This window comes from Diabrotica undecimpunctata, chromosome 2, assembly GCF_040954645.1.
Source record: "Diabrotica undecimpunctata isolate CICGRU chromosome 2, icDiaUnde3, whole genome shotgun sequence".
In the NCBI taxonomy this organism is placed as follows: domain Eukaryota; kingdom Metazoa; phylum Arthropoda; class Insecta; order Coleoptera; family Chrysomelidae; genus Diabrotica; species Diabrotica undecimpunctata.
This window is the reverse complement of record NC_092804.1, coordinates 68,271,825-68,288,743: the sequence shown is the minus strand read 5'-3', so window position 1 is coordinate 68,288,743 and position 16,919 is coordinate 68,271,825. Positions and strand designations below refer to the sequence as shown.

General features: G+C 32.1%; 2 protein-coding genes across 2 annotated transcripts in view; one reads left to right on the top strand and one right to left on the bottom strand.

Moving 5' to 3' along the window:
* Positions 1-5,360: 5,360 nt before the first annotated feature.
* On the bottom strand, positions 5,361-10,668 carry LOC140433334 (uncharacterized). The gene is made up of 3 exons (XM_072521364.1): positions 10,318-10,668; positions 9,966-10,193; positions 5,361-5,759 (listed from the first exon to the last, which is right to left on the bottom strand). Exons 1-3 carry the CDS (start codon positions 10,355-10,357, stop codon positions 5,488-5,490), a joined length of 540 nt encoding a protein of 179 aa, XP_072377465.1. The 5' UTR covers positions 10,358-10,668; the 3' UTR covers positions 5,361-5,487.
* A 2,802-nt stretch (positions 10,669-13,470) lies between these two features.
* Positions 13,471-16,919, top strand: part of LOC140434659 (RNA polymerase II-associated protein 1) — a 52,802-nt gene continuing 49,353 nt past the window's right edge. The window contains exons 1-2 of the mRNA XM_072523078.1: positions 13,471-13,775; positions 13,828-14,021. Of these exons, the coding sequence (XP_072379179.1) occupies positions 13,649-13,775; positions 13,828-14,021 (321 nt within the window). The 5' untranslated portion in view covers positions 13,471-13,648. The remainder of the gene's footprint in view (positions 13,776-13,827; positions 14,022-16,919) is intronic.

Here is a 16,919-nt window from a genome sequence, read left to right as displayed (position 1 = left end):
GGTTTAATTAAGCTATTTTTGGTCCCAGAATAAATATGTGTTTTATTACCTACCTTTTTGTTAAAGCCTATATATCAACAATAGAGAAATATATGTATATATGTATATATATATATATATATATATATATATATATATATATATATATATATATATATTATTCGAGCAAGGTCCTAAAGGCAAAACCTATCTAGGGCAACTTAAGGACTAGATATTCCGACCAATCGGTTAGAAAGTAAGTTGAAATACACTTGCGAAAAATCTATTTTGACAAGACATAACGGTGGCGTATTCCTTTTAAATTTTTCTCGTGAGCATATTCATTGGCAACTTTTTATCATTAAACACTAGTACTCTTCATTGACTAGTCGATACTTCACAACGATAATGTGCTAACAAGTTGTACTTACAAATTATGGTGTGAGTTCGAATTTTTTACTTATGAAGATAATGGAAAACTATATATTGCAACCATTATCATAATTTATCAACAAGAGTGAGGTGTTCAAAGAATGAATCAGAAACCGCATTCTTGTATAAAGAAAATGTATCATCTATATACATACATTATTTTTTGTAGTATTTTTACATTGTTAACCATATCTTAAGTAATGATATAGTAAAAGTAAGGCAAAAATATACTTACAATGTCGCAAAAAAAACAACGGCCATTCGTACCTGTCGAGCAGAGACTATGTGTTTAATAAAGGGATATAAAAAAACTTTAAACAAAAGAAAAATAATATAAATTCTAAAATATAAAACAATGGAAATAAATAGTGTAAGAGAATTCAACTCTCTCTCTCTTCAATGTCACTACAGCCCAAATCGAGCCTTGTGATCCTCCAAACTATGCCTCTAAGCTTGCCGTTCCCGCGCCATCTTCTACAGGTTCCCACGTCTAACAAATTTTACGCGTACGCTGCCACTTCATTATCCCACCTTTTCCGTATTTTTGGAGCGGAACACATGAGCGAGTGAAAAATAAGCTTTGTTTCTCATTACTATTTTTTTTTAATTTCTGGTTCTTGTATTCCGTGCGTGCTTAATGCAACTCCCAGATCTGTGAAACTTTCTACAGTTTCAATAACGTCCTCTAATTCAACTGGCCATCTGTGTCCCCCAGCTCTTGTCTGTCTTAGCTTTTTTGTCTTTTGAATATGTATTTCTAGTCCGGTCTCTTTTGCCCTTGTTTTGATTGTGAATATATTTCTGCCGCCTCTTTCGTTCTGCGATGCATAATGCTGATGGCATAGGCGGCAATCTGTATTGATCTATTTGTTAGGAAATTAGGTCTTCCTATATTCAACTATCTTATCACATATTCTGGAGACAGGTTGAATAGTGTCGGTACCAGCCCGTCTCCTTGCTTTAATCCTTTGAACATCGAAAAGTTCTCAGTAAGTTTATTTTGTACTCTGACAGTTGCTGTTGACGAGTTTATTGTTGCTTTTACTAGATGGATGAATTTTTGGGGATGTTAAAGCTATGCAAATATTTGATATAACTTGTATCTACTCATTGAGTCATAGGCCTGTTTGACATTTATGAATATGTTGTGGATATAATGTAGTATTCCCACGATTTGTTTTACACTAAATAGCTGGTCAGTGGTAGATCTTTCTTGTCGAAAACCGGTTTGATGTGCCACAAAAATATTTTCAGTTCATTGTTGCAGTCATTTGTTGAGTATATAAATAAAAACTTTGTACGTCGTGCACAAAAGGCTAATGCCGCAATAATTTTCGTATTTCAGTTTATCTCTTTTTTATATATTGGGCATATAATCCCGCTTTTCCAGTCGCTAGGGATCTTTTCCTTGTTCCAAATCCTGTTGATGAGCGCGTGCATTTGTCCTACTAGGTGTTCGCCACCTAATTTATATAGGTAGTTCAGAAGGGACGTTATCAATACCTGGAGTCTTGTTATTCCTTTGGGCTCGTATTACTTGTTTTAACTATTCTATTGTCGTGAATTCTATATTTTCGGTGTCTTGCATGTGGTATGCTGCATGTCCATATGTTCTTGATTTTCTTGGGTTCCTGAATCCTGGGATCTGGCATAATTTTTTAAAGTTCTCATAATTAAGAAACAACACAGAAAATTTCATAATCCATCATAAAGATAAGAGCATTATCCTGACATGCTACGTCTGAAATTTGTGGTATTTGGTGCTAGAGGATTGAGGAAGTTGGATATTGTTAAGTGAAACTGGGGATACTGGATACTGTACCTGTAAAATGTTAATCTTGCATTTTCGTCGACTGCAAGGATAACAGCATCATCTGGAAACGTACCAGTGATGGCTTCATTATTCGAAGGGAGATCTGCTGTGTATAGCATATATATATATATATATATATATATATATATATATATATATATATATATATATATATAATATTGGTCCAAGAATGCTGCCCTGTGAGACACCAGATTTTATAGGAAAATTATTGGAATTACTTTAATTCGCTCTTGTTCGGAATTCTCTCCCACTTAAATAGGATTAGATATGATTTTGTAGGTGATGGGAAGATATTTTTTGATTTTGAAAATCAGGCCTATGTGCCAAACCTTGTCAAAGGCTTGACTAACGTCTAGAAAGGCAGCTGTGCAGTACTGTTTGCTTTTCATTGCAGAATTTATAGAGTGTACTATTCTGTGAACCTGCTGTATCGTTAAGTGTTCTTTTCGAAAGCCAAATTGGTGGTTGGGTATCTATTCCTGTTTTGGGGTCGGAGTTAATTTTTTGTAGTAACCTTTTAAGTATTTTGGATGCGATTGGTAGTAGACTTATTGGCCTATATGATGAATTCCTGCTTTTTAAAGAGCTTTAAAGGGTTTTAAAGAGCTTTGGCCAGTAATTTGACTGTAGAATGGCATTGAAGATGAGAGTAAACAGTATGATTCCTTTATCTGGTAGTTCCTTCATCATCTTGGGTGTTATTTTGTCCAGTCTATGAGATTTTCTAATGTTTAAATATTGAATTTCTTTTTGAATTTCGTTTTTAGTTAGTAGTCTGATTACTGGTATGTTTGCTGGAATGTTATTTGTCTCTTTCAATTTCAATGTCGGGAGGTTCTTTGTTGGGAATAAATACTTAAGCTAGGTATTTGGAAAATAGCATTATTTTTTCCTCATCACTTCTGGCCCACTATAGTGTTGGTCCCTGTTGGTTTCTTATCAGAGTTTTAGGTTTTTTTTTAGTTTTTGATTCCATATTGAGTTGTCATGCCAGTTAAGATTTGTTATGTAGTTTGTAAATGACAGTTCTTGTGCCTCTTTAAGTTTGGATTTCAGTTGATTTTTTTTTTATTAACTTTTAAGATTTTTACAATCTGTTTTGCAGTGAAAACAATAATTAAATTTTTTTGTCTTTACATGACAGAGAGATGTAAGGTCCAGTGACCAAATCATCACGACACAAATTGGCTTTTTACCGGTAGGATGCGCACATACACTGATACGTGAGCACTAAAAGCGGCACTGATCACAATGGCTGGGTGTTGTTGAAGGCGTAACTCCCACTGCTGTAGGCTCTGTCAGGATCGGTGAGGTAGGTCCAAGGGGTCATGTCGCTTCAATCTCTTCGCTTGTTGGTTGTTGAGAAGATTGTGTGCCAGGGTATTAGGATGCACCCGCAACCTGTTTTGATATTGTTCAGAAGTTTTTTTGCACTCTTCGGAGACTGTTAGTACCTGAAGATCTCTATGTATTGCATCATTCTGGATATACCAAGGTGCATTAGCGATTGTTCTCAGAGTTTTGGATTGGAATTGTATTATCATAATATTAGATTTGCTAGCTGAACCCCAGAGCTGTGAGCCATATGTCTAAATGGGTTTTATTATTGTATTGTATATCAGCAGCTTGTTGTCAATCGATAGGTGAGAGTTTTTTCCCAACATCCAGTAAAGTTTTCTGTATAAAATTCCCAATTGAAGCCTTTTCGTCCATATATGTTTGGTCCAAGTTAGACGTTTGTCAAGGTGAATACCTAAGTATTTTACGTCATGCTTTTGGGGCAAAGGATGTCCATTGAGGTTAACTTGTGGACATGTACCTCTTCTTAGAGTGAATGTAATTTGTGTGGATTTTGAGGGGTTTACTCTAATTCTCCAGAGTTTAAGCCATTCATTTGTTTTGTTCAGATGTAGTTGCTGCAGTCTCTCTGATGCTATTATTGGGTTGCTATGAGAGGCCAAGAAAGCAGTATCATCTGCGAATGTTGCAAGCGTTAGGTTATTGCTTATTGGCAAGTCAGCCGTATATATCAGGTACAGAATCGGTCGGAGCACACTACCCTGAGGTACACCAGATAGGATGGGGTAGAGTTTTGTATAGACTTCACTATATTTTACCAGATATCTCCTTTCTGTAAGGTATGATTGAAGCAGTTTAAAGTAAGGGTAAGGTAAATTTTTCTTTAATTTGTACAGAAGTCCTGTATGCCACACTGCCCCAATGCCAATATTGGTTTGATTTTTCGTAGCAGAAGTTTTTCGAAGACCTTAGAGATGACTGGGAGTAGACTAATCGGTCGGTATGAGTTGACATCTTTTGGATCTTTACCAGGTTTTTGAATGAGTATAATCTGTGCCACTTTCCATTGCAGAGGGAAGTAATGCAGACTAAGCATAGCATTGAAGATCATAGTGATTATTCTGTAACAGTCATTGGTTAGTTCCTGGAGGATCTTACCCATTATGAGGTCGAATCCCGGAGCCTTATTGGCTCTACCAGTACTACCAATTTTTTTATTTCAGCTGGGATATTGGGATTTGCTACTTGTATTGTTCGCAGGTGTGGCATTTTGTATGGGCTCTATGAGAGGGTTGTTTAAGGCTGTTAGTGTTTCATCTAATTCAAAAAGATGAAGAAATAACCATCATATGTACCTAAAATGGAAAAGTTGAATACCTTGGATATATTATAAGAGGTCCTAAATATATGTTACTACAAAATCAACTATTAAGTGCAGCTGAAAATATCTAGATTGTGATTTTGATCTCTAATAGGAGATGGAGTCTGAAGGACAAGGACATTTCTTCTTGATCGACTTTTCTAGTCCATAATGTTCTTCTATTCATGTCTTATGATATTTTATATCTGGTGAAAGTATATATGCTCTAAGTTAACTTGGATACATTTCTCTACCTACATCAACATGATTGCTTTGATATTAAACATAGTAAGATATTCTTTGAGTTCTGTTAATAGAGTAATTTTTGTGTAATGTGTATTTATGTGTTCTTAGTGTGAGTTGATAATATGTCACAATATTAGATTTTGTTTTTGAGGACACATAAGAGACCATATAGATGAATCTTACACAAGCAGACTCTTCACAATATAAAAGTAATCATGAAAATAGTATTTATTTGGAAACATATTATTACAAAATACAAAATTATCAACTATCTAATTTCTTAGTCACATTAAAAAACATTCAAATAAAACGCAAATATTCAATTTCAAAAATATAACTAAAATGTTAAATCCAGATCTTCAAATGTTTGTAAATCAGGCATATCAACTTCAAAACTTTCATCCAAAATTACTGGTGCCTGTACAGTACATATATCTTTTGGTAACATTTCAATAAATTCTGGTTCAATGTATGTTGTTGGTTTGAAATCATCAAAATCAGAATCTATAAAAGGCGGGGGTGTTTTTGGAGGATAAGAATAGTCCCTGAGGATTTTTATAATGTCTTCTTTATCCAGACGAAATGATGGCCAAATGTCATTATAACTGTCTGTAAGAGTAAAGAAATTGTTTATTATTAACTGAATTACAAATATTTTAACAAATTCACATGGAATTACTAATATTTATTTACCAGTGTACCATTTAAAAAATTAAATGTTGAATTATTAAATTATATTACTACATTAACGAAGTGGGAAATATAAAAACTTCAGGAACTAACCTGGTGTTAATAACAGAATTAAAAGAATTGTGTTCTATTAACTGTCTCTCCAAAGATTTTTAAACTGGCGTTAAGTGAAAGCCTAGTAAAAGTTTGCTGCTTACAAAATGACTCATTCGCATTTTCCATGCCTCAATATTCGTAAATTTTTGGGCAGAATAAATTTTGGAGTTAGATGTCCCCAGATAAAACAGTCTTTTGGAGCTAGATTTCCCAATCTCGGAGGACAATGTCACAGTTAGATCCAAGCAAACATTTATTAAAACTGTTTTTAAGGAATTTCTTAACCTCTCGGCTATTGTGCACAGGGCAATCCATTTAAAATGTCTTATTCATCTGGAGTTACATCTGCAAGTCTCGATAACATTTCTTTTTGTAGCAAGTTTAAAAACTGTTCTGAATTTAAATTTTTGTCTTTGAAAAATGATCCAATAACTAAATCTAAATATTCCTAACAAGACATTTATTGGGTATCAACGGTTATTTATGGGTTTCAACAATATTGGGTATTGTTTTCAATATTATTCTCAGGTTTTCATGTCGACCAAATCCTAGAATAATGCTAAATGAGCTGTTGCTGCCCACGAAATTGTTAGTTTCTGCCATCTTAAGTCGATCTAAATTATCTCAAACACTGTTATGATAATTGTCACATCAGCCAATGAAACTAATGTCATACCAGCTATCGTTAAAGGAAAGTAGAGGTTTACACATGACAATTGACTGTATTGTCTGTGCCAGGGACAGTAATACTGTCCTGTGTAAATGTAAATGTAACATTATACTATTATGATTTTAACTCTCCAAAAACAGACACAACAGACAAACAATATATACCTAGAATTATAAATTCAAGCTTTATTTCTGAATAATCAAATAAGATGTAAAAAGAAAATAAAATTAAAACCTTAAAATGGATTAATGGGTAAAAGTAAAATTCCTTAAAAAGTGTATATTCATTTGTTGATAGAAGTAATTTTATCATTCAAATTCATTTATTGACGTAATTTTGCCAGTAGCCTACCACACATCAAAATAAAAGCAGAATGATAGTTCTATTAAAAAATCTTAAATTCTAATTACATAAAAACGCATATCAGATCGAGTTAAAATAGTTTAAAATTGAAATTTAAGATATTCCTCACTACCATAAAATACACTTTTTATTAAAATTTCCTTAATTTTACTTTTAAACTGAGTTTTGGGAAGATCCTTTACATTATTAGGCAATTTGTTATAAAATTTAATTGCCCAATACCCTGATCCAGTTTGACACTTCTTTAGCCTCCAGTGGGCTGGAAAAGATCAGTTATCTGTGTCTAGTGTTATGATCGTGCACCTCTTCATGGGTCCCATCCAGGCCCAGTCCCAAGCATCCCCCGCTTCTCTTAACAAACATAAGGTTCTGATATATATACAAGGAGGGCACAGTAAGAATTCCCAGAGTCTCATAGGCCAATCTGCAATCGTCCCTAAACCCAAGGCCTGCAACTCTTATAGCCTTACATTGCAAACCAAAGGCTCTCGGCATTCCCGCCAAATGCCCTTAGACCAAAATTGCATATGTCAGATGAGAATGAAAAACAGCATAATAAGCTGTTCGTAATACCTTGTGTGAAACACCTGATGATAGATTTCTGAGTACATATAAGTTCTTTGATAGATTTTTGCTCAGATAGTCAATATGTTGACCCCATTGAAGCTTGGGGTCTACCTGTACTCCAAGGAACTTGTCTGCGTTTTCAGCCTGTGTGTCTCTAAGAGCAAAAACAGCCCTGTTGGTTTTTGCTTCATTAAGCAGGAGTCTGTTAACACAGAACCACTCTTTAGTATCCAACTGAGTGTGTCCACTGAGAAGGAGACTGTGGTGTCATCAGCAAATAATGTGTATGTAGCTTTGAGTTTGATTCAATGCTTTTAAGATCATTAATACATATTAGAAATAGTATGGGTCCGAGGACGGAGCCTTAAGGAGCCCCAATATTTACAACACTCCCCCCTGACAGCACCTCAGACACAATCACAGATTGTACCCTGTTCTCAAGGTATGATTGGATCAACTTGACACTCTGTGGACAAAAGTTGTACCTCTGTAGTTTTTTCAGGAGTATCCCATGGTCCAACAATCAAATGCCTTACTCAAGTCACAAAACACAACAGTGTTGAATTACATTCTATGAAAAGATTCCAAGATGCAGGACACTAGGTCAAGAATGCCAAGAGTTGTGCTCCTGAAAAATAATTGTTACTTTTGAAAAAGCTTGTGATTTGCAAAGCCATGATCTTTTCTACTATTTTAGAGACTACTGGGAGCAATGTGATCTCGTTGTTTATTTATGATATTTCACATGGTTTTTGGAAGGCTTCTTGAAGTCAAGATTACTCTGTCATTAGAATTAATCTTTGCCTTTTTTATTTCATTTTTATACAGATTTTTTAAATCATTTAGTATTTGTAAGTTGTTGTCAGTTTTATGTTGTCTCTAGTACTCACTTAAAAAATTGACATGTTCTCTCATTGCTCTTAGTTTGTTTGAGAACCATGTAATTTGCCCAGCTTGGTCTGACCTTACTTTATAGAGGAAAGTATTCTGAGAAACATGATTCAAGAATGCCCATAAACTCGATTAAACTCAAAATTTATAGAGATGTTATTGTCAGAAACTAACCCCCAGTCTATGCCAGACAACCAATTATAAAATAAATGTTTACCTTTTTCAGTTATAGGTCGAATAAGCCTTGGTTGTTCTTTGTAACCTATAGCCCTTTTTTTAGTTTCAAACCTAACAATTTGCCCCCTGTGATCCGAAAATCCCACATTGATCCAATCCGCTTTGGAGTCGAGAGGAGTGTCACTTTAGGATTCAAAAAGACATTGTCAATGCAGTTATTGCCTCTAGTTGGAGTATATATAGTTTTAACCAGATTAACGTTCTCAGAAACATATGGGTAGATGTATTTTCAGTTAGAAAGTCAACATTGAAATCCCCAGCAACAAGTATTTGCTTGAGTTGGTTAAGTGTGCTTAGTACCCCCTCCATGGATTCTAAAAAGGTGTCAAAATGACCAGAGGAGCTGTGGTATATAGCTATCACAATCAGGTTAAAATCTTTACAACAATATTCATTACAAAAATCAATTAAAAACGAGTCATTACATACAGCATTAAAACAAATAGAACTTTTTTACATATATAGCAGTACCTCTTCCGCGATTCTGGGACCTGGCTGCAAAGCAAGCCAGTTGGTAACCTTCAATTGAGACTGTTTGGATTTCCTCCTCTGTTAGCCAGTGTTCAGTAATACAAAAGATGTCCACATTTCTGTCTACAGTGCATGCTTCTAATACGCCTATTTTGGTTCTGAGTGATTGTATGTTTAAGTGGAAAACAGTTAAATCCATTTTTTTTTTGGCAGTTTTTGAGGATACCCGTTCTAAAGAGTTAACTTTGAAGGTGGAATCCCATTGTTTAGTCGGCATTGAAGATTCTGAAAAAAATTGAATCTTACTCCTTCAGGCCACAGCTCAGGGTCCATCATTTGGTTAATTTTCTCCATAGCAACACTCAGTTTAAAGGAAGCTACTTGCTTGGTTTTTGTAATCATTTTTCGCATTTGCATCCTATTATGTTATTGTCCTAATCATATCATATTTATATGTCCTTAACTTTCAAAATGTCATAAAGTGAAAAATTTCAACTAAGTACAGAATTATTTTTAAATTTACTTTCATCTGTTTATCTACAAGGTTGATCTACATCTTTATAGTCAAACATAGCTTTTTGTCAGCTTTAATATGAAATGTAGCTTAGTTCAACAGTGTGGTAAGGGGAAATGGTAGTTTGATAGAATGTTCTACATTGTGCCATACCCAATTTTCCATATACACAGCTCCTCTGATGGGATGTTAAATTTAGGAAACACTGTAAAGTCCAATATTGGCTCCATAATATATCACTTGTACATACAATATTAAATATAGAAGCAAAGAAATACAGACACAACCAATATTGATGTAAAAAATCAAGGCTTACCTTTCATAGTTTTCCCAGAATATATAAAATCTTCTCCATTTAAATTATCTTCCTGTACAACTTTAGACATATCTGGTGATATTTTTTGTTTGATGAGACTGTCTTTACCAGGTAAATTTTTTTTCATATTTTTTTCTTGGGGAGATTTTCCATTTACTGACCTATCAATAAAGGGTTTTCTAGACAAATGATTATTTCCTTGCTTTCTCTGGATGTGACTATCAACATCTATAAAAACCAAAATTAGAATTTAATATTATAATCCGTGTTAGTTATAACTGTTGATTAGAAATACAATTAGTTATCCTTTTAATTTGTTTTGAAAATCAATAAAAACCATTTACCTACTTACTTTCAGATAAATATATTTGTACTGTTGGTGAAGAAAACATTTTCAATAATTATTAATCAATTCCTTTTAATTTCCTTAATACTGAGCGTATCTTTAGATATTTCACTTTACTTTTTGCGGGAGTTTTTGTTAGATATTACAATAAATACTTTCAAAAACCGTGTGTAACGGTGTAACGGTCACATTCACTTTTTTGTTTATCTGGCCTTTGTTTTCTTCTTTTACATGTATCTAGTCATCTGTGCACATATCTTCACCGCTTTATGAGATCATCCAAGAATGATATTTCATCTTCTTTTTAGTTTTATTTAGAAAATTTTATATTTTAATTTTTGTAATCACTCAGAGTTGCCATTTTTACGGTAATTTTTATGCGCTGAAATGGATGGGCGATTTTTTGGAGGAAAAAATGTACATAAAACTGCAAATTATTCTACTCCTACTCTTATAATTATTATAATCGAAGATGATGGAATCTATGAATTATTTTAGCGCCCTCTGTTGATAAATAGTATAATTTTGGTGTACTGTTCTCCAATCATGATGTTCTCCACTTTGACTACTAAAAATTCAAAAATCCGCGGATTTTTGGGATTCACAAAAATCGAAATTCATTTCGATCCAAGTCTAAGGTCCAAGTAATCAAGTAATTCCCCTGTAGGCTAGCAATAGCAATAGCGAATAAAATTTGCATTGGCATTTGAAAATCCATGGCAGCATTAGAAAACAAATTTACAATAGGTAAAAATCGATTTTCGGCCACCTCCGTTAAGACACAGAATAATAAACAATCAGAATGCCCCGAATGCCCACTCTGCTTGAACCAGTGCTGTTCAGTGACATTTTATTTCGTGCGCATAGAAAAATTAACACGGTTTAATTTATTTACGTCAACTATAGACATAATATGCACTATTTTATTCGTACTTTTAGTTGAAGAATAGATTAAATTATTTCAAATGTACTAAATTATTAATCTTTAAAAATTTAAATTACAGTTCTGTCGTAGCCTATCACAAATTTCTCAATTCGAGTCTACGTTTCCGTTTAAAATATGGCTTTCGCGTTCTGACAAACTTCAAAGGAGTCATCTGAGAGTGGGCAAGTGGGCATTCTGATTGTTATTTATTCTGTAGTTAAGAGTTGTTCAGGATTAACATTCCAATACACGACGGTGGTCTATCAGAAGTTTATGCTCAAAAGTCTATTTCTTACATAAGTAAATAATATACATATATGGTTTTTTCGGTAGATACCTTTAAGGCACCCAAAAAATGTACTTATATAAATATTTTACGAAAATATAGGTCTTTAGTTTTAAAATATAGATCATTTTGTCCTAATATACCACCATCGTGTGGTCATGTAAGTTTTAGAAATATATACTTCCATATATCGGCTGTGGATTAAAGTCACGTTGAATGCAGAATATAGCCAAACCGTAAGGCTAAGAAATTCGGGAATTATTGATTGAATAAAAGAACAAATCAATGGCGTCCGATTTTCTAATCTTTTTAATTAAAAATATTAATTTTTGGAGTACTACTATTTCAACAACTGTTTCATTAAATTTATATTGTTTTATAATAAAAAAAATGTCGTGGGTTAAATCAATATAATTCTAAAATTCTTAATGTAATCACGATTATATTTTTCTTGTTGATACACCATGTTGACTTTCTATCGGTGTCGAATTTTTGGCTGTATTGGAGAAATTTCAACTCTTCAGGCTGATGTTATGTAATTTTTAAATAGAAGTGATATCAGTTTTTATAAATCGTGAAGTAACATTGTTGTCATTGTTTTAGTATGAAAAGTTATTCTAATTCATTGTTTCAGTATAAATAGTATAAAAAATTATGGTACAGTGCACTTCAGTATTCCACTCTAACAGTCTTTTCAAATTTATAAAAATTGTAATTATGGGACAAAATTTTGAGTTTGGGAGATTTGAGCTTAAATTTGGGGGAATTTCAGTTTCTAAGTGGGGGATTTAGAAAATTGCATTTGGCAACTCTGAATCACTTTACCACAGTAGGTATATTGTTTAAAAAGAATTATATTATTACTATTAGCATTGCACTGTCTAAATGGTTCTGAAAACTGTTTACTTATGAATCATTTAAGTAAAATATTATTTTATATGGGATTAAACCACAATTTATTACAATGAGAATTACATTTTGTTTCTGAGGTTTCAATTTTCAATCCGGAAAATTTCAAAAAATTATAATTATCAAAATTGTTTGAAAACGATTTCCAAATTGGAAATCGGAATATCATAAACAAATGTAATTCCAACTACTGTAATTCTCATTACAATTAATTGTGGTTTAATTCCATATAAATACAATATTTAACTTCTCTTCATACATGTTACCATACAGGAATTCGCTTTTTATCCTATCATAACTTACTTCTTCAAATTGTTCAATCATATCCTAATTTTCAAAAAAGAGGTTGAGGTGATGGCTACTTTAATAAAAAAAAAAACAATTAAAATTCTAAATTTATTTATAATATGCACAATCAGATAAATAAATATTTTCACCTAGTATATTTGTCAATTCTTTTTGCAACAATCCATGTAAGGTCTTCATATCATGTTTATATACCCAATAATTGCCATTAGTTTCGAAATCATATCGCTTTGGACCAGATTTGGGAGAACTGAGCCAAATTTGTTTATTTGGTGACTGTCTATTTATTACATAAGTTCCATATTGTCCTAAATTTACAGTTAATACTCCACTGCTATAGGATACATCAGCTGATTTTAACTTATCATTGGATTCAACTAATTCTTCGAAAAAATCTGTAAGAGATTCTAAAGTTTCTTCACAAACTTTTTCAAATGTATTACTATCAATCTCATCTACAACATTGGTACTAAAATTACTTAAAGTCAATTTTTTCGGCAAAACTATTGGAAATCTAGGTGAACAAATACTATTTTTCTCCAAATATCTAACATTATTGTGACTACAAATAGAAACTACTTGAACAGTTTTTGGGACTTTTTTTAATTTTACCTGTCGAAGTAATTTCAACATCTTTCATTTCAGAAATTTCTGAGATGTAGTAATAAAAAATATCTTGTTTGAGTTTGAGCAAAATATTGACTTTTAATAACCATAACCTAAAAATTTGATGACCTATGAATTGGATTTGTTATTCTACTTCTTTTTATGATTTTATAATTAACCCTTATTCCATCGAGTTTATTCACTTATTTTGCAATGTTGTGTATTAGTTATTAGTGTATTGCCTAGAAGATAAACAATATTATAGTTTAAGTTTAAGTGAAACTTGGTGAAACTTTGGGAATAAAATGTATGCTAGGCCGAAGCCTGGTGAAACTGAAGAGGATCTGTTAAAATTACAAGAGGAATTTGAAAGGAACAGAGCTGAAAATAAAATACAGCTAGCAGCAACTGTAGTCAGTAATAAAAAATCAGGTCTGAAGTAGTAAATATAATAGTATTCTCGAATTAAAATGTTTTATTTTAGGAGAAAAAAGCTTAGTGGAATGTAGCAAACCTGAAGTTAGCGAAATTAATATCAAGGAACAGTTGGCAAATACATTTGAAGACATTCCCAATGATACTCAACTCAAAAATGTTGTTGAACATAAAAATCAGCCAATACCATCAATTTTCAAATTTAACAGGGATAAGGGGTTTCCTCAAGCCAAGAGACGTGAAGTAAGATATTTAATTTCATTGTTTTATAGTAGTATTATTTGTGCAATAGGTTCTAGGTAAAGCTATATATTTATATTTTTAAAAGTGAAAGAGGAGACCACAAGTCATTTATGATTACAGTAGTTTTACTACTAACAACTTTTATGCAGAGTGAGAGGAATGAAAAACAAGAAGGGGATAATAGAATAAGAAAAGGGATAGATAAAAGTAATATGGAATATATACTTTGCAGGACCAAGAAGACAGCGACAGTTAAGAAGAAAGGGGGAGAAGTGGAACAGGAAATAAAATTCCCAACTAAGGAAGAATTGCAAAAGCAATACAAAGGACAAAAAATGGTAAAGCGCCAGAAGACAATGTTGAATATGAACTGATAAAACAAGGAGGGGAAAAAATAAATGAATAAGTATACCAATTAATAAAACAAGTATGGATACAAAACATTTGAAGCTCAACCTCTCCACACACACATGGATACAAAACAGAATACCTAAAGCTTGGAACAGTGGAATCACCTATCACTATTACACATATCTGCAAGAAAGGAGACAAGGACTTATGTAAAAACTATAGGCAAATCACATTTTTAAATAGTATATACAAAATATTGGCAAAGTCATGAGGAACTGTACATACTCCTACTTTGTATGGGGGCTCCTATCAGGAGTAACGAATGACCATTAAAGAGTCTGTTTGGCGAGTTGTGAATTTTGACTGACATTTTTATTTGTCATTACTTTTGAATGATAAGTTGTGTCTCATGTTTTAGCCAAACATTACACTACTATCATCTAATCAACTGATTTATTGAAACTAACCAAATTAGTTCACTTTGTTCATAGAAAAGATTTCATCCTGTGTATAATTTTTGAAAACTTTAATAAACAGTTTACAAATTAGACAATTAATATAGTATATTTTTTCCCACAGACTTAATTAATTTTTAATTAAAAATATCAAATTTACTAGTATTACCACCATAGCTCATGCTATAAATTTTTAACTAATAAAACCCTTCCAATTTCCAGAATTTTAAAAGGTACAACTTGTTTTGAATAAAACTAAAACATTGTCCTAATTTATTTTAGTTTTGCTCAAAATAAAAAGGTTACAGTAATAATCAATTTTTTTTTGGAGTTAAAGAAAAATAAAATTAACATTTAAAATAACCTGCATTATGAATGCATTTTGTCTTTAAATTTTTGAAAAACAACATAAATAAAACTAAATCAAACAAAAGTAACAATATCCTAAAACTGTTTTCTTGGAACATGTCTAAGTTAACATGTTGCATGTGTATGTCTGATCCTGAGACTCATACTCTGAACTGAAAGTTATGTATTAATAAAACTCCTATAAGATAATTAATAAATGTTTATTAGTAATAATTAATCATAATTATAGTGAAACAATGGAAAAATGTTAGCCTTTTTAAAAATTTTTACTTTTAGGTCTTATAAAAAATTTGCAAAACATGTTTCAACACACAAGCCTGGTTTTTCCTGACACATAACACAATGGTATAATGACAGTACTCTTTTTTATTTTATTTTTTTATTTCGGGGGCAGTATCTACTAGGTTTGTAAGAAACTCATCTGTCTCACTATCACTTTCCAGAAGGATGTGTAATATTTCTTCTTCACAAAAATTTTTCGAATTTTTTAGAAAGAAAAAGATATTTTATATGATTTTGAAATTTTCGGATACGACGGACTTGCTTCTAAATTTTCACTCATTTTTTTATAATATATTCGAATAATTGCAATTTACAACAAACTGCGCGTCTTTCAACATTTTTTAATGACGATTTTAAAAATATTTACTCCACATTTGTCAACTCGAAAGTCATAAGTGGTTTCAACCTTTTCTAATCATAAGTGGACTCAACCTTTTCTAATCATAAGTGGACTCTCGCGTGTCATACATTATTTAGGGTTTATATTGTATGATAATGATATACAAAATATATTTCTTTAATATAACCCAGCACAACTATTATTTTTATTTGTTTGTATGATATTTCAGTTGTTTATATATTGATGAAACAATGTAATTATAAGTGAAGAATACCTTATCCAACAACAGTAAGTTAGTGAATTTAAATCATTCAGTGCACTACCGACAAAAAAAACATCTTAAAAATGTATATAATCAATGGCATACATGTGCGCCGTCCGCACATTGGTGAAGGCACCATGTGGCTCACATGTATGCCATCCGCACGGAATGTGTTAAATATGATGTTAATGTGGGGTTAAGCCACAATTGATTGTAATGAAAGTTACATTTGGTAATTGTTATTTGACGTTTCGATTTCGTTTTCAAACAAGACTATTTTAAATTAGTGATTTATTGAAATGCAAAATTCTAAGTTTTAAGTAAGGAAGAAAAAGCATCATATATAATAAAAGGAAATATAGTTATAATTTGATTTTTCTACTTTTTTGCCATTATATCTAAAACATTGTCTGAATTAATGTCAATATTCTAGTGGCACGGCAGTAGGGCAAGTCCAGAAACCCATTCATTACCGGTTCTATTCCTCAAATAGGTTTTTACCCGCTTCATAGTTGAAAATGAGCTCTCAACACTTTTCATAGTGACATAAATAATAATTAAAATTCTAAGAAGTTTATTGATGCTTAAAAAAACCTTTTATCACAAAACTCCAAAATCTCCAAAACTTCTGTATCAGTCTTCAAAGTTCTTATTCTTTTACACCATATTAAATACTCTGCTGTTAGTTCTGCCAGAGAATCTTTATCTTCAAAATATGGAGGTAACTTTATTAACTGGTTGGCTTTATCAGGAGATACAAAACCCGGAAGAAGTATTTGATATACAGTCAAAATGTCTTCATTGTTGATAAATCTTTCTTTTAAACTAGAAATTAGATA